Genomic DNA, 26,518 nt, shown 5'->3' with positions numbered 1-26,518 from the left:
AGCCTTCAATTTGTTGAGGTAGTGAAATGTATTACAAGAGCCCTTGATATTAACCATTTGAATATTCCTAGAATAAACACTAAATGGTAATGCTAATCTGCTGGATTTTATTGAATAACTAGAGGCCTAGTGCAAGGATTCGTGCACTGATAGGGTCCCTTGGCCTGGCCTGCAGGGATTGGGCCAAAACCAGCACTCTGACATCCACCGAGGGGTCCCAGATTGCAAGAGTGCAGGCAAACCTGAGGAACTCCACCGGTGCACGACTGGGGCAGGGGAGGGACCGAGGGAGGGCTCCATGGTGTGTCTGGCCTGTCTTGCCCAGTCCCAATCAGCTGGGCCCCAGCAGCAAGCTAACCTACCGGTCGGAGAGTTTGCCCCCTGGTGGTCAATGAGCATCATAGAGACTGGTTGAACAGTCAAACAAACGTTGGACACTTAGAATATTAGGCTTTTATTATACAGGATATTTTCTTTATAATTTTTGTAGTTACTTTTATATATGAAATTGGCCTATAACAGTGAGCCATGGTTTGCCGCTCTGTTGACTAATGAATTTGCCGACCACTGGGATAGGGGCTTAATCACAAGGAACAACAACAGCCTGTAATTATTGGAATTGAGAGTCTAGGTCAGTGGTCAGCAAACTCATTAGTCAACAGAGCAGCAAACTGCGGCTCGCGAGCCACAATTTGCCAACCACTGGCCTATAATTTTACTCACACTATCATGTCAGGTTTTGTTAAGCTAATGCTAGTTTTATCAAACTTATAGAGTTTTCCATTGTCTGATCTGGAATTGCTTAAATAAAATAAGGAATATTTCATCTTTGAAAGTTGGTAAAGTGCAGCAGGAAAACCAGTGGATCCATTCCTTTTTGTAATGGTAGATTAAAGCTTTCCAGGGTTCTTCTGTCATGTTTCATATCTTGTCCATCAATTTAACCCTTTTCCAAGAAATCACCATTTTCCTCTAGATTTTCAAGAACTGTGTTTAAAGTACATTTTTCCAGAAAAGACTAGTTCTGTCAGGGTTCAAGGCTTATCTTACATATTTAGTACCCCTTTAAATCAATTTTGTAGCTAATGTTTCTCAGACCCTAAAAGTAATGTGACTTGGACCACCAACCCCATGTGAGGGCAGGATTGTGCCTACACATTTTTAGTAAAGCTTACTCTTTTTCCACCCATGTGGGGTCAAGGTCAAGACAGAAGTTTGCCTTATTACTTCCTACTTTCATTGAGGTACAGACTATCGTGTGCCCTGATGTTACATGAGAGTCTCTGCTCTGATATTTCACTGCACATAGCCTTTTCTCCAGTCCTGAAACAAGTTCTAGGTGACAAGGATATGCAAATGCCCTCAGGGAAGCCACTGGCTTTAGTGACCATTGGGCATTTTGCACTCACATCATTTGCCCTTGAGACTATTCCTTAATTTTTAGCACATTCTGCTAAGTATTTTAAACTAGAGGCCCGGTGCACGAAATTTGTGCACTGGGGGTGGTCCCTCAGCCCAGCCTGTCCCCTCTCACAAACTGGGAGTCCTCAGGGGATGTCCTACTGATGGCTTAGGCCCGCTTCCCGTGAGAAGCGGGCCTAAGCCACAGTCTGGCCTCCTTCTGCGGGAGGTGACCAGGTTGATCAGGGGAAGGTGCCAGCCCCATCACCCTGCTGCTGCTGCCACTGCCGCAGCTGCCAAGGTGTTTTCATCAACACAGACTCCAGTCCCTTCACCACAAAAAAATGACAACTTTCTTTAGGCATTTTCAAGATGTCTTTTTCATAGGATATGACTTTCTTTCTTTCTTTCTTTCTTTCTTTCTTTCTTTCTTTCTTTCTTTCTTTCTTTCTTCTTTCTTTCTTTCTTTCTTTCTTCCTTTCTTTCTTTCCTCACTTGAGGATATGTTTCCATTGATTTTTAGAGAGTGTGGAAGAGAGAGGGAAAGACAGAGAGAAACATCAATGAGAAAGGAACACTTCGATTGGTTGCCTCCTGCATGAGCCCTGACCTGGGCCCTCGCCAGGGAGGAGACTGCAACCTAGGTTCATGCCCTTGATCAGAATTAAACCTGGACCCTGCAGTCGGCAGGCCAAGGCTCTATCCACTGAGCCAAACTGGCTATGGCAGGATATGACATTGCTTATCCCCTCCAGCAGCAGACCTTAGTTTTTTCCTCCAGGAGTGTGGTGGAAAAACCCTAGATCACCTTCTTATATTCTTATTACCCAAGTTACCAAGAACACTGTGAGTGGCAGTGTACAGGGAGCTTAGCCAATGAGCAGTCAGAAAAGGTGTTTCCTCTGCAGCTCATGCACAGAGGATCCCGCGTTCTGTCTGCTGGGCTGGAGGTGTGCCCTGAGCTGTGCGGCGGTGGCTCAGAGCATGCCCCCAGCCCAGCAAACCCGCATTCTATCCACTGGGCTTCTGTCCACTGGGATGGGGGTGTGCCCCGAGCCGTGTGGTGGCCACTGGGAGCATTTCCCCAGCCCAGCAGCCTCGCGTTGTGTCTGCAGCCCTCCCTCCCTCCCTCTCTCCCTCCCTTACTCACTCACTCTGTGGCCGGGATGCGGGATTCTATGGGCGCCATCTTTTGTTGCAGAGTGATGGTTAATTTGCATATTACCATTTTTATTAGATAGGATGTTTTAATATTTAGGGCCATTTTTAGTTGTTTTACTTTTTGGAACCACCTTGTATGTGTTACCTAAAAATACTTGGTTTTGTGTTTAAACGTATTCAAATTATCTAGGTCTTTTGATGGGAAAATTCAACCTGCCCATATTTAATGTACCAAATTTATAGCTGGTCTTATGTTTACTATTTATTGTATGAATGTCATTCTTATTTCATCTTTAACCCTTTTCTTGTCTTTTCTGACTTGGTCAAATTGTTGTTGATTTCTGCTCCCTCCTTGCTAATTCAAATGTTCTACTCTGCTTTTCTAATCCTCCAGATTATCCCAATGATCATAAATCAACCTATACTTTTTATTATTTCATTTAATTGGAATTATTGTAAACTCCTCTCTCAGGTAAATTTGCTTACTCACATATCCCTCACACCCTTGCCAATCTACATTTCAAAGTACTTCTATTATCCTGCTCTCCATCGATATCACATACCTTCTTTCATGCTCTCCATCGATATCATGCTCCTGCTTTTCCCAAAATCATACACAAATTAAACTATAGTTTCTTGAATTCTTGATTTTTTTAAAGGTCATTATTTAACATTTTTATCATCTTTCATTTAGACCCAATACCCACCACTTTTCTTTCATCTTCTCTTATGTAGTCCTGTGGATCGAGGTGAATTTATTTTATGATACTTTGGAGTTGTTTCCTCAAAGAAACATCAAGGCTTGTGTACTCTCTTAATCCTTTCCTATCTAAAAGGCATTTTTAACTCTGACATGAATATTTTGGCTGCATACAGACCTTTAAGTTGCTGTTCTTTTTACTTTTTACTTTCCAATATTTTAGATGAGTCATCAAGTGAGCAACATATTTATCTATCTTGGCCTTGCAGGTTATTTAAGCATTTCAGAGTATTCTAAAGGTATTTTCTTTATGCTTGCAACCAAGGAAGGTCACCAGGATATGCCTAGAAATGCTTTTTTTCTTTTTATTTTTTTCATTTAATCTCCCTAAGATTTAGTGAGTCCTTCTAATCTACAGATTGATGCTTTTCCTCAGTGTAGGAAAAAGCTCTTCTCTTGTTTATTATTATTTGTCTTCTATCTATTCTCCTTTTCCTTCACAGGCTGCTGTTATTCACCTAGGTAACTAGCCTCTCATGATTTCTAATCATTTTTTTCCACTTGGTCTCCCATACTAATAATTAGCTCTCAACAATGACCATATCCTTTTTAAAAATTCACTTTTTGAAAATTTTAGCCAAAGTTACAGAAAGTGTGTTTGTGCTTAAATTATCTGTCTTTGAGATATTAAAAAAAGAAAAAAACACCACCTGTTATCTCTTCCATCCATTCTACTTGATTAGGAAACTTATAGTACGTGTTCATCTTGGATTTCTGAATCTCAGCCTCAGTTTCTTGGAATAAAAATATTTTCCTTGGAATAAAAATATTTTTTTCTTTGCTTGCTCATACCTATGTTTGTTTTTTACACTCTCAAGCAAATATGGGGAAGAAGTGCAATTTTTTGATAAATGACCTAACAACCCATGGCCCTTTGGTGGTAATCAGAAGGAAGCTGCTCCAAGTCAGGATTCCTCACCGTCTGGTGCAATCCATTCCTACCATATACCTGGTAGTGATTCAGCTTCCAGGGAAGTTCCATTCCTGGACTACCAGCAAGAAGTGTCTTTGAAATTGAGTTTTCTCATCAAGCAAATAACAATGCAAATGGATCCAGCTGCATATTTTATTATGAATTATTATTATTTAAACAGCTCATTCCATCTGTCTTTTTTATAGCAAAGTAAAGTAATTAATTGTATTTATATTTAGTTGGATAACCTGTCCAGATATATTTCAGGCATTTTTTAGTATAGTTGACCCTGGAATAATATGGGTTTGAATTGTGTGGGTCCACTTATACACAGGTTTGGGGTTTTTTCTTCAATGAGTACCTGTACTGTTTTTGATCCATGGTTGGGAGTCTGCAGATATGGAGGGCCAACTCTATGAATTGTTCTATGCCATTTTATATAAGGGACTTGACCATTTGCATATTTTGATATTTGTGGGGATCTTAGAACCATCCCCCCCTTGAATACTGAGGGACAATTTATGTTTTGGGGGAGTTAAACGTTATGTGCAGATTTTCAACTATGTAGGGGTCAACACCTGGTCCCCTGTTATGGAAGCATGTCCTATAAGCATCACCTGAGCATGTGTCCATTCTCAGAACTTTCTGTCAATCCCAAGCAGTCAGCAGTGCAACTTGTGGGAGGGTGGATTCCACTTGTCACTCCCAGCCTAGGAGGGCGCCATTGCCTTGGCCTCTTCGCTCTGCTGCCCTGGGACCTTTCTTCTGTCACCGTATCCTTTCAGTACATTACACATCTGTGAGTGCTTACAAGGTGTAACTCATTTTTTTAGGAGTGAAGGCAAGATTTGTAAGAGTATCATAAACTTCCATATATATTTTTGTTACATTACTTGAAAAAAGTTGAAAATAGTACATGAAAACACATAAAACAATATATGAAAAAGCATAATTTTTCTTCTTACTATTTTCCTAAATCACTATTTTTCAACCTTTATTTAATCACCTCCCCCTTAAGGAGTACTTTTAGATATTTTGTTCCTAATGACCATACCATATGGTAGTTTTAAACCACAAATATGTGATATGTCTGTTTATGCATTTCACATATCTATTTATGCTTTATATAAAGAAAGAGTAAGATATTTTCTGCCTCTTTAAGAACCAATGTCTACCCCTAAGAGGTGTTTTCACCCATTGTTGATAACATATACTCGACAGATATATCAGATTTAGTGTCATCATAGTACAGTTTAACTAATTTTCAGGAATGTATTCTTATGAGTTCATTAAACAACATATTTTATTATTTATTTTCCAAATTTTCATTTTATAGTAACACATATGCTATTTAATATATGCTATAACCAACCCTCTTGCCAAGAAAATGATTAATAATGAAATGAAGATATTTAAATTAAAGGTTATTGTTCTAAGAAAAAAAATATATTTGTTCTCAAAACAGCATATAAGGAGAAAAATAAGAAAATAGAAAATGACATGCTTAATATAAATGGAACAATGAAAATTGTTCTGCCCTTTTAATTCAATGACTAATGTATGCACATTTATAGCTGACAAATTATAAATAAGCTGATTGTGCCAGGCAGGTCCGAGAAGATAAAATGGGAGATTATGACCATATGTGGAAAGATATTTAAAATATATTATTCAAGATTTGTGTTACCATCTCTATTTCATAATTTCAAATAAACATATGGATATTCATGAGAAAATGAATACTTATGTATCACAAAAGAAGGTTATAGGACAAAAGTCATAAGACACTCAATTTGGATAACCCTGTTCTCTGAAATGAAATCCAGATTAAATAACACCCAAAGAAATGATTACCTGTGTCATTCTAGAGGTGTCTTTAAATCATCTACACTTAGTCTGTAGTGTACCTTCAGTATCCTATATAAAGAGAAAACTTTTGAGATGGATCACTGAATAGTAAAAAAGTCACTATTTTATTCTTTTTCACCCAACAAGACCTGCCTAATCCTCCAAAAACAGACAACATAGTTATTGCCAGAAGAAGAAGCTTATTTAATTAAAGTTTCCCAGAAAGTGAAAAATAAAACTTTCTGGTAACATGAAAGACTGCTGCTGTGGCAAGATGAATTACTTTCTTAATTTGATCTTTTGTGATTAATGAGCTGAAATATGAGTATCAGATTTCGTTTGAACTAAAATAAATGGCTCTTTCATTTAATTTCATTTTAACAAATATCTTAAAGCCAAGTGTCTCCAGAGGAACACAGAAATTACTTTTCTAGAAAAGATGACTTCCTGCAAGATGGCAAAATGAGCCCATACTTTCAAAAAGTATGGGCTCATTTCTGCTTCAAATACATAGCAATCATAGACGAACAGGAGACCAAAGAGACATCCTGGAGTCCCAAGCAAGATAAACCTCTCTTTATCAGAAACATGGCCAAAACACACACTGTTAGAACTGCTTGCTTCATTGATCTATCTCTCCTATCAATTTGTGAGTTTCTTTTGTTAAAATTGTTCATCTTCTGTCAATAACACTGTGCTGATAAATTTCTGTTCAATGCACAGTTTAGTCTACAGATATATTTTACATAACAATAGAAAAGTATTGTTCAAATTTTCTTATTTCTTAAGAAAATGAGAATACACATTTAAAAAGTATGTTCCTTATACAATGTAATTTTTTGTATATTAATAACAATGTATTATCTCAGAACAAAATGAAAACTCTTACAAAAGAGAGTAAATCTTTACCTTTTTATATTTATGCATAGCCTAGAAAACAAAGGCAAGTTTGTCCTCTATCTTAACTAATTTTAAATTTAGGTTAAATAATCTAATGTAACAAAGTTCCCAGGTTCTCAACAGAAGCCAAGAAGCTTTATTTATACCTAAAGGATGTTTTTTATACTGCAAGTTGACTCTTAATGGGTTGAGTGGTTTATTTTGGATTTTCAAAATAATTTATTCTAGAATACAATGTGGGAGCTCAAGAAATTATTTCCTAAAATCTCATGGCTTTTTGTGATCTATTTTAAAAAGAAACTTTCTAAAATATTACATAATGCTATTGCCTTAAGTACTGTATCATTATAGTCCATAAACTTGAACTGCTGTCATTAAAACCATTTTGAGGACTAAATAAGATAATACATTCCTTTAAAGCACTTAGCAAAATAATGGAAGGTCCAAAAAAACTGGTAGCTATTATTATCATTAGCTTTACTGTGTTTGATTTTAAAACATGGAGATGTTAGCTGACCTGCTCTGAGTTTCTATAGCTTAAACCAAGATCAAGCTCACTGCTTATTTTTATCAATAAAGTTTTACTGAAACACAACCATTCTGAGACCACACTCACTTTTGCACAGCAGTGATGGAGTTCAGTAGTTACACAGTGGCCTGAAAAACCTAAAATGTTTATTCTCTGGCTCTTTAAGAAAAAGATTATTGACCCTTGGCTTAAACTCAAACCACCTTTATAAACTTTTTGAAAAAAATAATATTTTATTAAAAATTAAGTTTGATTAAAACAACCTATCCACACTCATTTAAAACAAAATACTTTTATTCAAGCACAAGTTTCTATACAAAGAAAATTTATAATGTAATTCGAATAAAGACCAAATATGCTTTGGAACACTCAGACACCCAACATCAATCAACCAAAGTGGAACTAATTCTGAATGTTTCAGTAGTCCAAGAATATAGTGATGCCTATATAATTCAGAGAATTAAGTCTCCACTATCTAGTTTATTAAAATCAAACTCACTTTCAGTGGTTTGAGAAGGGGGCAACAATTAATAGACACGTGATATGTACTAAATTCTGCTATACAATCCTATTATTTATGGGGGGTTTTAAGTTAGAAAAAAATCCTAATATTATATATAAAAGAGAAAATGACAAGGATTTTTCAACTACCTCTGGACTCTACCAATCCACTTAAATAGTATCAGCAAATTCTACAATATTAAGTTATTTGAAATTTTGGTGGAATTTTTTACAGCATGATCATAAATGAGTTTAACACATTAGAAAACAGACCAATTTTGTATGCGGAAAAATTTACTGGAGCATTCCGTTCCCAGTAAATGGTGTATATATTTATTCTACAGGGTTGATTTAGTATGACTGGCCACCACCCTGGGCTGGGTTACAGAAGAAATATTAATGTAATCTATAATATCCAGCAGATTGTTCCTTCTAGAGAGATTAACATAATCTCAATCATGTGTTGCCATTTCTGTTTTTTATTTTGTCATTAGTGCAGTTTTAATCTCTGGTTCTAATATTATTGTATAATTCTTCTACCACACCTAACTTTCCACCTCATTCTACCAGAGCCTTTAACTAACCTTTGGGTGTCTTGTTCCATGTTCACCAATTCCTTCTACGCTCTCAATCTCCACTCACATAATCAGCTTCCTCTGTCCTAGCCTCAGCTGGTTCTTTCCCAAATGCATAACTTCCCCCACAGTCCTTTTGAGAAGAGGATGCCCATGCTCCAGTGCCCCATATGGTCCATGTAGGATAACATGTGGATGAGGAAGAGTGCCCCATCCAGTACTCCTCCATGCTCCTTGGACATGTATTCCATTAGGTTAAAACATCCTCTTACAACACTGTCCTGGGGGCTGCCCTCTGTTATCTGTCACTGCCACAGGCCCCTGCCTACATTCCTTTCCCTAAGAACTGGCCTCACATGGATTGACTTCAATGTCCTTGTAAAGATTCAGCCAACACCTTAGCTTGATAGTTCCTTGCTATTTCTGTCTCAACTCCATCATTATGTTTAAGCCACTCACATCCATATAAAACCCTAGATTTTGTATTTACCCAGAATTATTCTAAAATTCTAAACCCTGGGTCCCATTCTCTGATCAAAATCTTACCTTCCAGCTCTTCAAAAATCTTATTTTATCACTTCAACTATACCGGTTCTTTCTTTGACCATTTAAAGACTCTTTATAGTTCATTTTGTTCTTTCATTTTCTTCTTATTTTCATATCCAACCTAGACCACAGGGTCATCAGTTCAACTCCTTTGCCAGCCACCCAAAGTTCCTAGTCCTTTGTTTCTCAGCTCTATAAGCCTGAAAATACTCTAAAGCTGGATCAATCTAAATGTTGCATTTATCCCCTTTATGCAAGGCCTAAGAAAATTACAGACCTGTCCAAACTGGTATCTCTATAAATTTGGAGTCTCAAAATTTAGCTGTATCTTCAACATTGCATTTCATATATCTTTAGTTAGCTTTTTTGCATTCTCCACAGTACCCACTTCCTCTCTCCTTTCTCCACAACCTTCCCAATTCATTGCCTCATCATCAGGCTGGATAGAGACCTTGTTTCCTATTCACAGGACAAACAGAAATCACTTGATGGGAATTTCTTTAACATTCAATCTCTGCATTACAAATTCACTTGCAAATATTACTATTGGTCCATATTTCTCTCTGCTTTTAATGACAAGGCATTCTTTGTGTGATGGTTTTGTAACAAAATTATAGATGCTGATTATAATTGCCTATTTTAAAAAGACATTGGTTAATAAAATTATATAAGTTTCAAGTGTACAATTCTATGATACATCATCTGTATATTGTATTGTGTGGTCAACACCCAAAGTCAAGTCCCTTCTGTCACCATATATTTTATGCCCCTTATCCTTTTCTACTCCCCCCCTTCAGCCCCTTTTCCCTCTGGTAACCACCATATTGTTGTCTGTGCCTATGAGTTTTTTGCCTTGTTTTCTGATTGTTGCTTTCAGTTTTATATCCCACATATGAGTGAAATCATATGGGTTTTGACTTTTCCACCTGACTTATTTCACTTAGCATGATATTCTCAAGACCCATCTATGTTACTGCAAATGGCAGTATTTAGTTTTTTCTTATGGCTGAGTAGTATTCCATTATATATATATGACATCTTCTTTATTCAATCATATAATTTCTTCATGAGCCCTCTCATTGGTACTCCACAGCATAAAAAACATATTTACTGTCTATATTTTTTATTAAACTGTAAGATCCATATACCATGCAGCAACTAGGCAGCACCACATTACAAAGACTCCACTCCAGTGAAAGTTTGGTACTAATGATAACTTTGTTACAGGAAACAAGCCTCCATGAAGAGAGGAATTCAGCTGAAACCGGTTTGGCTCAGTGGATAGAGCGTTGGCCTGCAGACTGAAGGGTCCCAGGTTCGATTCCGGTCAAGGGCATGTACCTTGGTTGCGAGCACATCCCTAGTGGGAGGTGTGCAGGAGGCAGCTGATCGATGTTTCTCTCTCATCGATGTTTCTAACTCTCTATCCCTCTCCCTTCCTCTCTGTAAAATATCAATAAAATATATTTAAAAAAAAAGAGAGGAATTCATAAGTGACTTCTGAAAATGTCTTATACCCACATAGATGTTTATATTCAACTAGAGGCCCGGTGCATGAAATTCGTGCATGGGGGTGGGGGGCCCCTCAGCCCAGCCTGCACCCTCTAGCAATCCAGGACCACTGGCTCCTATCCGCTTACCTGCCTGCCTGCCTGATTGCCACTAACCACTCTGCATGCCTGCCTCATCACCCCTAACTGCTTGTCTGCCTGCCTGATCACCCCTAACCGCCTCTGCCTCGGCCTCTGCCACAGTGGCTTTGTCCAGAGGACATCTGAATGACGTCCAGAAGGTCATTCGGCTGTTGTCTAATTAGCATATTATGCTTTTATTATTATAGATAAGTGTATACCATCAATTATTTTCCTGAAAAGTTTATGCGTGAGTAGATTGAATTTTTGTAAACCAAATCAATTTTTAAATGCATTGGGGGAATTCTCGATATCTAGGAGGACTCAACTTCATGGCAAATTGATTTTTTTATGTGAAAAATGCTTTTGTAATAAAAATAAATGGCAATTTTTCTGCTTTTTAAGTTTACTTTTTCATATATTTATTTAATATGTGTATACCTCACTTATATGATGAATGGGTTTCTAAAGAGTTATATACTGGTACATCAATCAATTTTTCCATAAATACATAATCACTGAATTTAAGATATATTTTAGAAATAATTTTTCACAATGACAAAACATAGTGGTCTCTGGAAATCAGTAAAAATATGTAAGAATCAAATATTAACAAAGTTATTGAAATAGTAAGAAGTACTACTTTAAAACTCTAGCTGGTATGTAGAAGAGGCTTATTAAATCACTAACCTACACTTCTGGCTTGACATCTTTAGTGCAGGTTGTAACAGCTCAGTCTCTAGTAGAGAAATTATTGTACTATTTCAACTTCCCTCCAGCCCCGTCCTTGGTACTGTTGAGCTGGCTAGCTTGTTTACAACCTTCTGAACCTGTGCTTGTTTATACTTAGTAGGAAATAGACTACAGCAACATGAAAAAGGGAGAGAATATGAGAGGTGGATAGGAAAACAGCAAGATGGCCAGAGAAACACCCAGGGCAGAGGTTTACCTTGATGATGCAACACACTGTGGGGAAGATACTTAGGCTCATGGTGACAGGAAATAAATCAGGCAACATAGTGACCAAGGGAAACACTTGAGAAACAGCTTTGATTGAACTCAGGTAATTAACAAATTGAAATTAATTTTCACATTTATAAAAGGCACCTTTACCCCAGTGAGCAGCTTACCTCTGCAAGATAGAACTCATCATATTGCCTTCGGAAGCTCTCTCCTTTGTGATAGTTGCTAGCAGCCACTATCACATCTACCGTCACCATGCTCAGGATGAACATGTGGAAAACTGATGACCGCATCATTTGCTGAGGAGGCAAAACAGATGAACTGTTAACAGAAAAAATAACCCTTACGATTAAACATAATTGTGTGCCAAGTCCTGGACATGCAACATCTTTGTGACACACTGTTGTGCAGAGCAGTGCTTCTATAATAACTCGATGAATGTCAATCACTGCTGAATAGTGTTAGCAAAGGAATCTTTGTCTTCCAGCAGTGCAAAATGACTAAGGAGGTAGTTTTGGAGACTTTTAGTTGAAAATGGAAAATATATTCATTTCACTTGTATATAGCTCATATCTGAATTTTCATTGGTGAGTTAGGTAGCTTTTATCCTTAATACTGACTATGAAGAAACTATTTTTAAAAAGCTAATATCACAAAACAACTGTTGCTTTATTCTGTTAAGAGAAAATGCTACTAAGATAAAAAACATTTTATTTTATTTATTTATTTTAAAATATATTTTATTGATTTTTTTACAGAGAGGAAGGGAGAGGGATAGAGAGTTAGGAACATAGATGAGAACGAAACATCGCCCAGCTGCCTCCTGCACTCCCCCTAACTGGGGATGTGCCCACAACCAAGGTATATGCCCTTGACCGGAATCGAACCTGGGACCCTTCAGTCTGCAGGCCGACACTCTATCCACTGAGCCAAACCAGTTAGGGCGATAAAAACTTTTAGATAGCCGCTGGTTTGGCTCAGTGGATAAAGCATTGGCCTGTAGACTGAAGGGTCCCAGGTTCAATTCCTGTCAAGGGCACATGCCTGGGTTGCCGGCTCAGTAGGGGGCGTGCAGGGGGCAACCAATCAATGATTCTCTCTCATCATTGATGTTTCTATCTCTCTCTCCCTCTCCCTTCCTCTCTGAAATCAATAAAAATATATTAAAAAAACACATTTTAGGTATAATCATAAAACTGGAAAAGTGGGAGAAACCTAAGGTCTATTTTTTATTACTTCTGTAAATTATTTATTTACTTAAATTATTATTTTTAATAATTTATGTTTAAACCACTTAATGAGGTATGATTGACATAAAATAAAAAAGCAATACCTATTGAATGTATACATTCAATGAGTTTGGGAATAAGTATACACCCATGAAACCACCACCATCAAGGCCATAAGCATATCTGTCACCTTTCAAAGTTTCCTCCCACCTCCTTTATTATTATTATTATTATTATTATTATTATTATTATTGGTAAGAACACTTAACATAAGATAGATCCTCTTAGCAAATTCTAAGTATACAATAAAGTATTGATAGCCATAGGTACTATGCTGTATAGAACTTATTTATCTCAAATAACTGAAACTTTATATAAATATTTTTTAAAAAATTATACTACAATAATAACTGATGTTTACATTTATATTCACTATGTGCCTGCAGCTGTTGTAGGTGATTTACATAAATTAACTCATTTAATGCCACAACAGCACCAGGAAGTTACTCTAATTTTAGAGAAGGAAACTGAGTCTCAGAGAAGTTAAATAACTTTCTCACTGTCACACAAGTATTGAAGGTGGAATCTCATTTTCATCTAAGTCTGGTCTAAGTCCAATTCACCACTCCAAAATAATGACTATTATTATAAAGGATAATATGTATTGAATGCTTACTATGTTCCAGGCCATACTCTAAATACTATAATTATGTTATTTATTTTATGTCTTTTATCTCCACCATAGCCCTTACATGATGGGATATATTGCTCATTTTTTCCAGTGAGTTCAAAGAGATTAAGTCATTTGTCTGAGGTCACACAGCAAGTACACAGCAGAGATGGGCTCTGGTATCCAAGTCTGTTTAAAGTCCATTACAGCATAGAAAATATAGTCAATAATATTGTAATAACTATGTATGGGGCCAGAATTCATAGACAATAATATTATAATAACTATGTAATAATTATATTGGGAAACCACTTTGTAAAGAACATGATGTCTAAGCACTTTGCTGTACATCTACTGATACAGAATAATATTGAATGTAAACTGGAATTGAAAAAAAATACTTAAAAAGTAGGTGGATAGATAAAGGCACACTTGTTTTGGTTAAATTATACTTTGCGTTCTAAAAATATCTCAAAGATGATTATTATTTTAATGGCATCTTTAGTATAATTCATGAGTATATATAAGAGACACAATGTGGAGAAAAGTCAAAATTAATTTAAATATATAAATACATATTTTTTAAAAAGTCCAATCTGGAACCAACTTCCCGCTGTGGGGTAGAGTACACAAAAGGAGAGAGTCCTGGCAGAAGGCCCTGGGCAGCAGCACGAGAGAAGCTGATCTGTGCAAAGGAGCTGAAAGCACAACAAACCACTGCATCACATCCCTCTGTGCCCACTTCTTCGGGGACCAGCACCCCCATGCTACTCTTTCCCGATGATCCCTCCTTTCTTCTCAGTACTTAGGGGCACATAGCCTTCTCCTTTGATGTGACGTGAGAATTCTTCAGTCTTTGCAACTATAAGAAGCTAACTAAAGCAGAACCTGGGAATGGGAAGAAGAGGACTACCGCGGAGTGCTGTCTCTGCATCCCCATTCATGATGTCACGTGGCCTTCATTGCCCTGCAGTGGTCATTAACAGCATGGGCTGTAAGACAAATGGTGTGGCATTTCACCACACACAAGCTCTGGGGCTCTGGGCCAGTCATTTAACCTCTGTGTGCCTCCCTGTGCTTCACTTTACTGAGTTTTCTCTTCAGTAAAGTGAAGAAAATAGTGGCTACTCCAAAGGTTGTCATCAATTTTAAATAAGTAAATATTGATAAAGCCCTTAGAATAGTGCTTGCATATTGTAAGTGTTTTATAAAGATATGCAGCAAAAATAAGTGCCATTCTGTGAATCAGGTATTTTTTTCTATTCAGGAGTGAGAAATTAATAGGCCAAGGTCAAAGAATTAATTATGCTATATATTTGATGGAGTCCACAACCAAGCGAGATAAATAAAAGTCATAATTTCTAATACCTTGAGAGAGCCATTGGAAAAGCAGACATTTAATAAGGTTTTGTGTCACTATGGCTATTGAGGCATTCCTACATCCATTTGCCTTTGATTTTATTTTAGAGGTAATACAAAATCAAATTCCAGAACTGCCAATCAACATATTTAAATGCATGTCAATTTACTTGCAGAAACTACTGACCTTCATAACATAGATAAGCAAGTCAGTTGGCAAGTTTCTATTCTCATTAGAATTTTCATTGTTATTTAGTCTTTCTTGCATCGTGAGAGTCAAATTCCATAACTATTATTCCCTTTCTATACTCCTTTCATTTCAACTGATTTCCACTTCATTTGCATGACAGAAAAGCCACAACTTTCTCTTTCTATTTTCCTTAGCTCTGGGTTTATGTCTTAAGTAAACTGTTATTACTGAAAGGTCCAAACAAAGCTTTTAGGCATGGCTGTCAAAAACCTTTAAAATTGGTTTTGTAACTGTCACAGCTTCACTTTGGTGCTGTCATTATAATTAGCTTTTTTTGCTCTGAATGTCTACGTGTCCCTGTTGGTACAGAGTCATTAAAATAATCCCTTGCAATGGATTTTGATATACTGGAATCACCATTGCTTTGCTTTCTCCAAAGTAATAACTTTCAAATGTTAAATAAGAGTTAAAGTGATAAATATGTGCAGTAGCTAAATTTAAATATTCAAACCAGTAACTCCAGCTTTAAGGTTGCTAGTGAAAGGGGACACTTCAAATCAGTTCAATTCATCCAATGTCTGAAACTGGCTATTGGCTTCCTTAATATAGAAGGGATGGCAACACTACATTTAGACTCATGTTTGTATCTGTGAGACAGTCCAAATGTATACCCTTCAATTTTTTATTTTCTTATAAAAATTAATGTAAAGGAAAATGTTTATGTTGAGTCAGTGCCAAAAAATAGTATTATAACTTGAAAATTTCCAAACAATATATTATTTAATATGGATAGATAATTTATATAGAGATATAAACTCATATATACATATATATGTATATACACATACTAGTATATATTTACATATGTATGTGTATATATACATATATATATAAATATATATATATGTATATATACACATACATAGATATTTAGTATAAGACTCTTCAGGTCCTGCATTTGTATTTAAATTTTTAAATTTCTTTTCCATCGTTATATCATTTTGGTTTAGATATTTTTTTAAACCCGAGAAGTTTTGTATATATGTTTACTTTGGCATTGATCTGAGAATGACTGATTTCTGTATGTGACAGCTGGAATGACCAAATACGAAGAGACAATAATAGCAACATCCCCAAGGCAGCAATATCTGTCAAAAATACTCCGGAGCCTTGCTACTCAAACTGTGAATTCGGAACCATCAGTTTCCTGAGAGCATATTGGAAACGCAGGGATCTCAGGCCTCTCCCATACCTACTGAATCAAAGTCTGCATCTTTAAAAAGGCCCCCGATGATTAATGTGCATATTAAAATCTGAGAGTCCACTGTGGTAGCTATTCCTTGGGTTGCAGGTTAAACTAGATGACCTATACAATTTTTTTTTTACAAATTCGCAATTTCATGACTCTAAAAAATTTCTATAATCACTGAATGGAATATAACAAATACTGGTTAGAATACTAGGGTAACATATTAGGATATACCAGTGGTCAGCAAACTGCGGCTCGCGAGCCACATGCGGCTCATGAGCCGTGGTTTGTCGCTCTGTTGACTAATGAATTTGCCGACCACTGACTTAGACTCTTGATTCCAGTAATTACAGGCTGTTGTTGTTTCTTGTGATTAAGCCCCTATCCAGTGGTCGGCAAACTCATTAGTCAACAGAGCGGCAAACCACGGCTCGTGAGCCACATGTGGCTCGCGAGCCTCAGTTTGCCGACCACTGGGATATACCATCACAAAATGGATGCCTACCTTCCCCCCTGTCTCCAATTCAAGATAAAAAATCAACTAAACCAGTTTGGCTTCATGAAGACAAAATTATGTGATGGCTTTTCAACCATTAGGGCGGTATTATGAAGACACCATCACAGACTTTTTCATGAAGCCTAGAAATGAAGCCTCTAGATTTATGGTTCTCAACCCCCAACCATAAAATTATTTTCATTGCTACTTCATAACTGTAATTTTGCTACTGTTATGAATCGTAATGTAAATATCTGTGTTTTCTGATGGTCTTAGGCGACCCTGCTAGCGGTTCTCAACCTATGGGTCGCCCAGCTGCCCAGGGCCGGCCCGAGGCGCAGGCAAGCCTTGGATGTCAGCTGCCCAGCCACCCAGGGTAGGTTCGAGGTGCAGGCAAGCCTCGGATAGTGGCTGCCCAGCCGTCCAGGGCCGCCCGAGACTCAGGTAACCAGGGCTGGCTGATGCTTGCACTGCCAGCAGTGGCAGCAGCCGAGGTGTGATGGGGTCATCACCTTCCCCTGATCACCGGGTCACCTCCTGCCCTGAGGGCTCCGGCACTGTGAGAGGGGGCAGACCGGGCTGAGGGACCCCCCCCTCCAGTGCATGAATTTTCATGCATTGGGCCTCTAGTAAATAATAAATTTGTATTGCTTTGAGTCACTAAGTTTGTGGTAATTGTTACAGCAAAAATAGAGAATTAATACAAGTATTGTTTATGATTTAATATGGCAACAACAGTTTTCACTGATTCAATACTTCTGGCATACTATTATTACCTGTGTGCATTTATTCAATAGCTATCAAATCCCTACTGTGTATCTAAAAACCGGTAGGTCCTGGGAATACAGGATGAAGTAAAACACTGTGCTTAACTCCAGGACCACAAATTTGGGCAGATTTAGAGCTTAGAGAGATGTGGGTTTCCTTGTATAAAATAAAAGTCAAAGTGAGTTTTAAAAATGGCATTGTACTGCACCTGGAGGCAGGCTGGGGCGCGTCCCTGGGGCTTGTTGACATCCACAGCTACCAGCTGCCATCCACCAGCAGCGTCTTCGTGAAACATCTTCAAGACAAAGAGGCAGATGAGTCAGAGACACGTAATAAGGAACACTGAGAACTGTAACTTTATATCTCCAACATTTTATATTTTTTATCAAAGATTTGTTTTCTTATAGATTTATATTTAAAACCTGAATCTTTTCAATTATGTTCACCTTAACACTGAAACTTAAGTGAATAATAGTAACACAAGTGAAATAAGCCAGAGAAAGACAAGTATCACATGATTTCACTTATATGTGGAATCTCATGAACAAAATAAAGCAAATAATAAAACAGATCCAGAGACATAGAAGCATGGAATAGACTCGAGGAATCTCAGAGGGAAGGCGGGAGGGTGGGGCAGGAAGAAATTTACCAAAGAGCTTATATGCATAGATGCATAACCCATGGAACAGACAATAGTGTTGTGAAGGCCTGGGGAGGGGGTGGGAGTGAGGAGGAAGGGGACAATGGCGGGGGACATCTGTAATACTTTCAACAATAAAGATAAATTTTAAAAAAATAAAAAGTAAAATCTACTGCAACTAAAAAAAAAAAAAAGAATAATGGCAATAGATTGCATTTATTGAGCACTAATTATGTATCAGGTCCTTTCTGTTCTACATATATTTTATATATAATTGCCCACATATTCTTTTCCACGAGACTTTAAAGTACGCATTTTATCCCCGTTATATTTATTATTACATATTAAGTCTGGGAGAAAATGAAAATTAGAATTCCAAAGCATTGTGTTTGTTGTGTTTTTACTAGAAATGGTGAATTTTTAACTTTATTTAGTGGACACCTCTCAGTGAGCTAACAGAAAAATGTTCTCAGGATAAATAATATAAGAATTGGACATGTGGCATAGGTGTAGAGGCTGGTGTTATTTTAATGACAGGAGACTGATGTGTCATTTAATAGACTTTGTGAAATTATTTTAACTAGGCCAAATTAATCTGCTCAGTAGAAATTTTATGTACATATTAATAAAAGGAAACAGTAGTTTCTTTTGGCTTAAAATACATAAGTGATGAAATTCAGGACAGGATACTTAATATCAGATACTAAAATATGACATCCATTGAATTGGATATTTAGGTTGGTGGATGCCTAGGATATTATTTTACTGCATATTTTACTATTTCAAAAATTAGTCGTCTGTCAATCTTACATCCAGCTGGAAGACATTTTCCACTTTCAATTTCTTAGGGGTGTGTATGAGTGTGTGTGTGTGTGTGTGTGTGTGTGTGTGTTGGGGTGGTAGAGGGATAATGTGAAATTCAGGATTTTTGTTTTTCTAAGAAAAGACAGTACAAGCAATCACTGTTTTATTCCTGCCCGAAATTGCTGTTTCATACACATAAGTAAACATCTTAGCCATACTATGTCCTCATGTTAATCTGACTCTGTGTCCAAAAGGGGAATTGTTGATGGAAGTATGAGAGGATAACAAAAATCCCATTACCGTTTGTTTTCCTGTTACTTTCTATGTAATGGCCTCCATAAAACTTCTGGCATTAATTTCCCTGTAATTTGTTTCTATGCTGTGACTGAGAGGCAGGTTGAATGAATTTCCTCACTTTAGAATTAATTTTAAAAGGCATTCTTAGTGGTAGAATTAAGCACATCCCTTATGAACAGGCTCATTTCAGAATACATACATTGGCTGACATGCAAACCTATTAAAGTGCCTTTTAAAGTTCCTGTCAAAATTCTGGGAGTCTCCTTTTAAGGAGAAAAAGACAAGAGACAAAAGGCAAGGACAAAAGCGGTCCTGTCGGTTACTAGCGAAAGCCCCTCTGTCCGTGCAGCCTGTCCTCTCCTGTCATGGCACAAAGGACTCCTGGGGCACGCATTTGCTTTGATCAGCAGCAGAGCAATTTTCTCTGTTCAATTATTTCTTTTCCGGTGGACCAAAATCAAATGAATCTATTTAATTTTTGTAAAAGTGTTCTCTCAGGGTCACTTCTTTGTATGAAATGAAGTGAAGGAAATGCAAACATGTTCCATTTATCTTGAGTCCCCCGGATTATGAAACAACATTTAGCTTGGTTAAGGTACCAGTAGCTCTGTGACATAGATGATGGAATATCTGAAAAAGGAATCCTTAAGGACTAAAGTCCTTAGGGGAGAGTGGCAGGGGCTGCCCGCTGTCCCTCCATCTCTCTTTTCTCTGTCTCCCAAAGCAAGAAAATTTTTATGAGATCACGAAGCCACACACACGAAAAAAGGTTTCCTGTTTTGAAACTTAACCATGTAATTACATACTAGCCTATGAGATGTAAGCAGAAATGTTCTTTCTATTTTTTTTTTTCTTCCAGCTTTTTGGAATATGGATGTGAGGGTTAAAGATATAGCAGCCAACTCAGTCTATGAGGCAACTTTGGGAATGGAGACTATGCAAGGTGGAGCAAAAAGTACAAGGAGTTAGGATACGTGGCAATGAAGACTACCACACCAACTCCAAATGACCTCTTCCAACTTTACATGAGAGAGGAATATTCTATATATATAAAAGCCTAATATGCAAAGTGTCCCCTTGGGAGTTCAACTGGGAGACTGGGAGTTTGATCGCTCACTATGACATGCACTGACCACCAGGGGGAGGCACAGAATGAAGGAAGGCACTGGCAGCCTGATCAGCCCTGATTGCCAGCCAGGCCTAGGGACCCTACCCATACATGAATTTTGTGCACCGGGCCTCTAGTTTTACATAAGCTACTTGGGGCTTTCTGTCCTTTGTAGCATGTGCATACACACACATACACGTACACATTAATGCAGAGAAAAATCTAAAATTTATTTTTAAATTCTTATGCTTTTTGGATTCTTTCAAAATCAGTTGTGGTTTTTAATAGTTAATCATTAATATAACACAAAATAATTAGATTGTACACTTGATTTCACTATCAAATAATAATATTCAATGACCTCAGCCTCACAAAATGTAATTCTCACATATGATGAGTATATTATTCTATTGCCACAGGTTCTTATTAGAATCACTATTGTGTCATGCTAGAAAAGACCTTCCCAGAAACTGCTTTCATTAAATTACTTTCTCACTTATTTTAAAGATGTATATACATGTGTAAAACAATGGTCTTGGAATACAGTAAACAAATATTTACTCAAGTATTGTCATTCAGCATAATGTTGTACACAGTCTTTTTTGGAGACTAAATTCTTTCTATTTTTGATTGTATGTCTTTTCATATACACATTTCTACTTTAACCCAGCACTGCATATAGAAGTTGTTTAGGTATTGTAGGTACTCAAATTCTAAGAACTACATGTTCACAGAACTACAAAGGAAGAAGAACTCCTAAATGTCCTTTGATCCTACATCAACTCTATCCTTAGCAGTCTTATGTCTTCATTAGGGAATATAATTCAGTAAACATGGGCCAGCAAGCGTGCTGAACCAGAGATCATGACAGACCCAGAAATTATGACTCTCTTTAGACAATCAGAATATTTACTTACCAATCCCATAATATGACTCTATTGGACCATGATTCACATATAAAACTTAGGTATGAATTGATTGCCAGAGCAATCAATATTGTGTCTCTTATCACTATAAAATAAAACGTAGCCTTGTGTGACCCTAAGTCTTAGCAGTTCTTTTCGTTCTACTCCAGGCAAAGTAAGATAAGCTCATCTTTACCATGAATCAGTCTCCATCAGAAGACCACATGGCTGCAGCAGCAGATAGCTGAGAAATGAGAGTAAAGGACTGGAATAGAGGAACACTACTATGTCCAGAATAATTTTTTCCTTTTTTTTTATCCTCATCTGAGGACATTTTCATTGATTTTTAAAAATATTTATTGTTGAAAGTATTACATATGTCCCCTTTTACCCCTCATTGACCCCTTCTCCTGCCCCCACCTCTATCCCTGGCTTTCACTACTCTATTGTCTGTGTCCATGGGCTATGCATATATGCATACAAGTTCTTTGGACATTTTCATTGATTTTTAGAGAGAGGGGAAGAGAGAGAGAGATCCTTAGAAACTTGTGGCATGGGTAGTAGTCTTGTTGTTGAGGGACCAGGGGCTATTACATCATGGCTGTATGAATCTCTTGCATTTTAACCCAACATACAACTGAACATGTGGCCACAGTGACCCATGTCTGATAATTATGCAGGTATAAAATATCACCATCCCCATGAGAGTTCAGGCAAATTAATGATTACCAATCTGAAAGTGTCCATATCATTTCCCTTTTGTTTTCCTATTACATTTTGTATTGTGGCCTCCATAAGACCTCTAGCGTTAATTTTTCTGTAATTTGTTCCTATGCGGTGACTCTGAGGCAGGTTGCCTCTTCCTACTTAAAAACAACACAGTTCTCACCAGGGATTCTCTTTTGCCTCAGAACAGTCCACATCAGAGCAAATTCCTATTGAACCACCTAAGATGTCAGAAAGATCCTTCCTTATCCTGTTGATGTGTATAATTTTCTTTCTACACATAAAGCCCCCTGGGAAAATCTGTAGACTTAAATATCATAGGTGCATCAAGCCCGGGACCTTACTAGCCCTTGTATGAGAATAATATATAGAAAAGCAGCAAGTGTTCCAAATACTATGAAAAGGCAAGAACTGCCTTCATTTCTGAACAGCTGTGTGCTTTACAATACAACTGTCTTTATTTTATTTTCTTAAACTCTACCTGTTTTATTAGAATTAGAAACTTGTGATTTATTGTTTTAAACCATTGTATGAGAGCTTCTTGTGCACAGAGTTCTGTCAGATTTTACAAGTGTGACAGAATCATGGCAAATGATGTCTCTCTCCTTCCTCACACACACAAAGCCTCTGGGCCACTTGCAGACTGGCTGGGCGGGGAGGGGCGGGGCTGGGCCTGTTTCCAGGCAGCCCAAGTGGTATTGCACCAAGGGCTGCTGCAGGAGCTTCATTAGTTGCTTAGCAACCGGGTCCTCAGCCACAGCATTTTTTTTTAATGAAGGTTTTTCACAATTCTCTGTGTGATTACCTTAACTGAATACCAAGATGCATATCTGACAGAATTCTGAATTACCAGCTTCTTCCTCCAGATTATGTACAATTTTGCATCAAAACAACGTTGGACAACTCTGCTGGCAGTTTCTTCACATTTCACTTTCTATGATAACTGCTGGCTAATTTGGTGGCACTTCCAAACACTACTCTTCCAGCTGTGGTTTTATAAATAAGATTCACTTAATAAGCATAATATGGTTTTAAAGACATGTTAGGTCATCTCTCAGGAACACTGATGTAAGTTCTGTGCTGAGCTCATAGTTCTCTGATCTATTAAGTTCTCTCTCTCTCTCTCTCTCTCTCTCTCTCTCTCCTCTCTGTCTGTCTCTCTTCATATATATAAGGTGTTTTCTGCTATATATATATATATATATATATATATATATATATATATATATATAGCAGAAAACACCTTTGAGAGGTTGTCACCTTACTTAGAAGACATGTCAGAATGAACTTGGAACTTTATTATTTTTCATAGCTTACTAAAAGAGATGAGAGAAGAAATAGGAACTAGATGTGGTTGACTCTTTGGAGGGTCTCCTACATGCCACCTGTGAAATAGCCCAGATGTTTTAAAAATCTTTCATGGAAATCTGAATAGTTGTTTGTCAAAACTGAATATTATTACTACTATTTCATTTATAATGAATTGGCTAGACCAGTGGTAAGCAAACTCATTAGTCAACAGAGCCAAATATCAACAGTACAACAATTGAAATTACTTTTGAGAGCCAAATTTTTTAAACTTAAACTTCTTCTAACGCCACTTCTTCAAAATAGACTCGCCCAGGCTGTGGTATTTTGTGGAAGAGCCACACTCAAGGGGCCAAAGAACCAATGTGGCTCGCAAGCCACAGTTTGCCGACCACGGGGCTAGACAATTCAAACTTTCACAGCATCATAAAGATGCTGCACAAAGGCTTTTCCAAATATTAGCATGTTTAATAGCATTAGCATATAATTATTAGAAGAATAATTTGAAGCTTTTAAAAATAAAATGTGTACCTTGGATCTTTCACAAATACCTTTGTACCAATAGACCTGTAAAAGTATTTATAAACTTATAAAAAAATAGTTACAAGGCATTAAAGTAATTTCATTCTCAATTCATAAATGTTTATTTTCTCTCTCTTTTATAAAGATTCATACTAGAAGAAGATAGTATATAAACCTGTCCTTTCTCTTTCTAAACACACACACATACAACATAACACAAATACACCAAACAAAACCAAAAACAAAGTCATTGAATCGGAATTGCCCTCTCATGTAACAACTGCCCTGATACTTTTTGTCAAATTCTAGGGCACTTCCCACTTCTTGGGAGCATAGGGAGAAGCCTTCCAAATATATAGTGATTTCTCAAAAATCATAGGCATGCTTTTGGGGTTGAGTGGCCTTCATAATTTGCTATACTGTGATTGGGTCATTCTGAATGAAATATATTTTCCAAAAATTCTAATTCTATACATAAGTGCCATTGTATTGGTTTTCAATTATATGAATAAACATTTATAAAAATGGGAACTTACACATTTTCCATGTTTTATCTGCAAGCTCTTTAAGGACTGGTGATGGCAGAATCAAATCAAAAGTACATAAAAAAGTGTGGTGGCCATCTAGTTTTGTATCAAAACCACTCAGGGAGCTGATAAAAATATAGGTGCTATTGCCCGAATCACTCAGAAGGCCTGATTGGTTGTTCAGGGTTTGGGTCCTTGCACTTCTATTTTTCAATAAGTCCCTCAGTGAGTCTGATTGCAGAAGGCCATTGTAACAGGGCTCCCTCAAGTTCCAACAAGTTCCATTGATGGTGAAGATAGAAATGTCTGTGTTTAAATGGGTTGTGACATCATCTCCTGATACCGTACCTGGGTGGTGGCTGTTGAAGTAGTACTGCTTCTCGATCCCCACATTTGCTGAAACTGTACCCTGATTTCTGCAAATGTTTCAATGATGACTGCGATAAACACATTCTGAAAGAAAATTACAAACCACATTTACCAAAGACTGGGAATGAGAGAGGGCAATCTTAACCTAAAACAAAAGATCTGCAGAAGCTGTCAGAAAACACAGATTTTATTGTTAGGAAACACAGACGAATTTTTACAGTACCTTCACAAGCCACGCAAGGAAGAATATGAGAGTGATGAAATAGAAGTAGGAACGCCAGCGGGGAAAGCTGTCAATTGCTCTGTACATGAGGAACACCCAGCCCTCCTGGGAGGCGGCCTCGTAGACTGTGAAGATACTGGTGCCTAGCAAGAGAGAGGAGAGCAGGCTGAATTATGGTGGACTTTTGATATAAAAAATCATTTTTCAGAAGCACAATCAATATTGATCCATTATCATTTTCTCAATGACCTTCTAAAAGGCTAAAATAACATGCAACATTTTGTTGTTCTTATTCTTAGGATTTTAATAAAGTTGTTCCAGACTTCAAGTTAAGACAATTTAATAGCTCTAGCAATAAAATAACTTTATGTTATATCTTTAGCTGGTAAGTGCATTTAATAATGGGGAAAAGAAGTGAACATTTAAGCCAAGCAGCGATATAATAAAAAGGAATGTTATCATGTAAGTATGCCACTTGGGGCTTAATACCTGCAGAGTGCTAAAGGGGACTTGCTATAGTTTTAACCAAAATGAAATAAATCTGGGAACTGGGTTTCACTTGAAATTACTTTCTCATCGAGAGATTAAAGTATCATAGGCTCCAAAAATTAAAATGTTGGAGCCTGTCTTTGGATTCCATGTTTACTAAATACCAAAATATAAGGTATTAAATCATCAAATAGTACTTTGTATTTTCTGAGAGGATTGTCTCATTAAAAATACCACTGATAATGGAAAGAAAGAAAATGAACACTAAATATGTGGGCAGACTTTTGAACATATGGTTAAGAGAACCTAAAATGCCATTCTGAGGAAAGACAGTGTTTAATTCTCACATTAGGAAGTTTGTGTTATCATTTCAGTATTTTATAGATGGGAAAACTACAGCACAAAAAGGGTAAGGGATTTGCCTAAGGATGTACAGATAATAATAGGTGAATGAGAATTAACCCAGTCTTTCTGAAAAAGGGGTGTGCATGTTTAACTGTGATGATATCCTGCCTCCTGACATCCTTTCTATGGCTTAAATTTCTCATCTGTAAAATGGGGGGAAGATAACACATACCTCAAGTGTTGTGAAGATTAAGTGATTTCATTTCTTTACAGGGTTGGCATATGGTGTATACTTAATACATGTTAGTACTATCTCTATATATAAAAAGCCAGAGACCGTAACACCATCACGACCATAATGACCATAACGTCCTAATGACTGGTTGCTATGACACCCACTGCAGCCAGCGAATTGGCCTGATCCTGGCCAGAATGCCCCCAACACCTCGATCAGGGCAGCCAGACTCTGATCAATTGATGGCAGTGGCAACTGGCAAGTGGGTGGAAGGCAGACCTCTTGGTCCCTCCCCCTGGCCCTCAGGCTCCAGTTGATCAGGGGATGGCTA

General features: G+C 37.3%; 1 protein-coding gene across 4 annotated transcripts in view; it reads right to left on the bottom strand.

The window, feature by feature from the left end:
- Positions 1 to 26,518, bottom strand: part of NALCN (sodium leak channel, non-selective) — a 314,423-nt gene that overhangs the window by 183,175 nt on the left and 104,730 nt on the right. For all 4 annotated transcript variants that reach the window (XM_080660974.1, XM_080660971.1, XM_080660973.1 and 1 more), the window contains exons 8-11: positions 25,119 to 25,261; positions 24,875 to 24,979; positions 17,898 to 17,984; positions 11,896 to 12,027 (exon numbers count right to left, since the gene is read on the bottom strand). In XM_080660974.1, the coding sequence (XP_080517100.1) occupies positions 11,896 to 12,027; positions 17,898 to 17,984; positions 24,875 to 24,979; positions 25,119 to 25,261 (467 nt within the window). The remainder of the gene's footprint in view (positions 1 to 11,895; positions 12,028 to 17,897; positions 17,985 to 24,874; positions 24,980 to 25,118; positions 25,262 to 26,518) is intronic.

The sequence above is a fragment of the Plecotus auritus genome (genome assembly GCF_963455305.1).
Source record: "Plecotus auritus genome assembly, chromosome: 3".
NCBI classification, from domain to species: Eukaryota; Metazoa; Chordata; class Mammalia; order Chiroptera; family Vespertilionidae; genus Plecotus; species Plecotus auritus.
The sequence above is the reverse complement of the archived record's forward strand: the minus strand, read 5'-3'. Positions and strand labels throughout refer to the sequence as shown.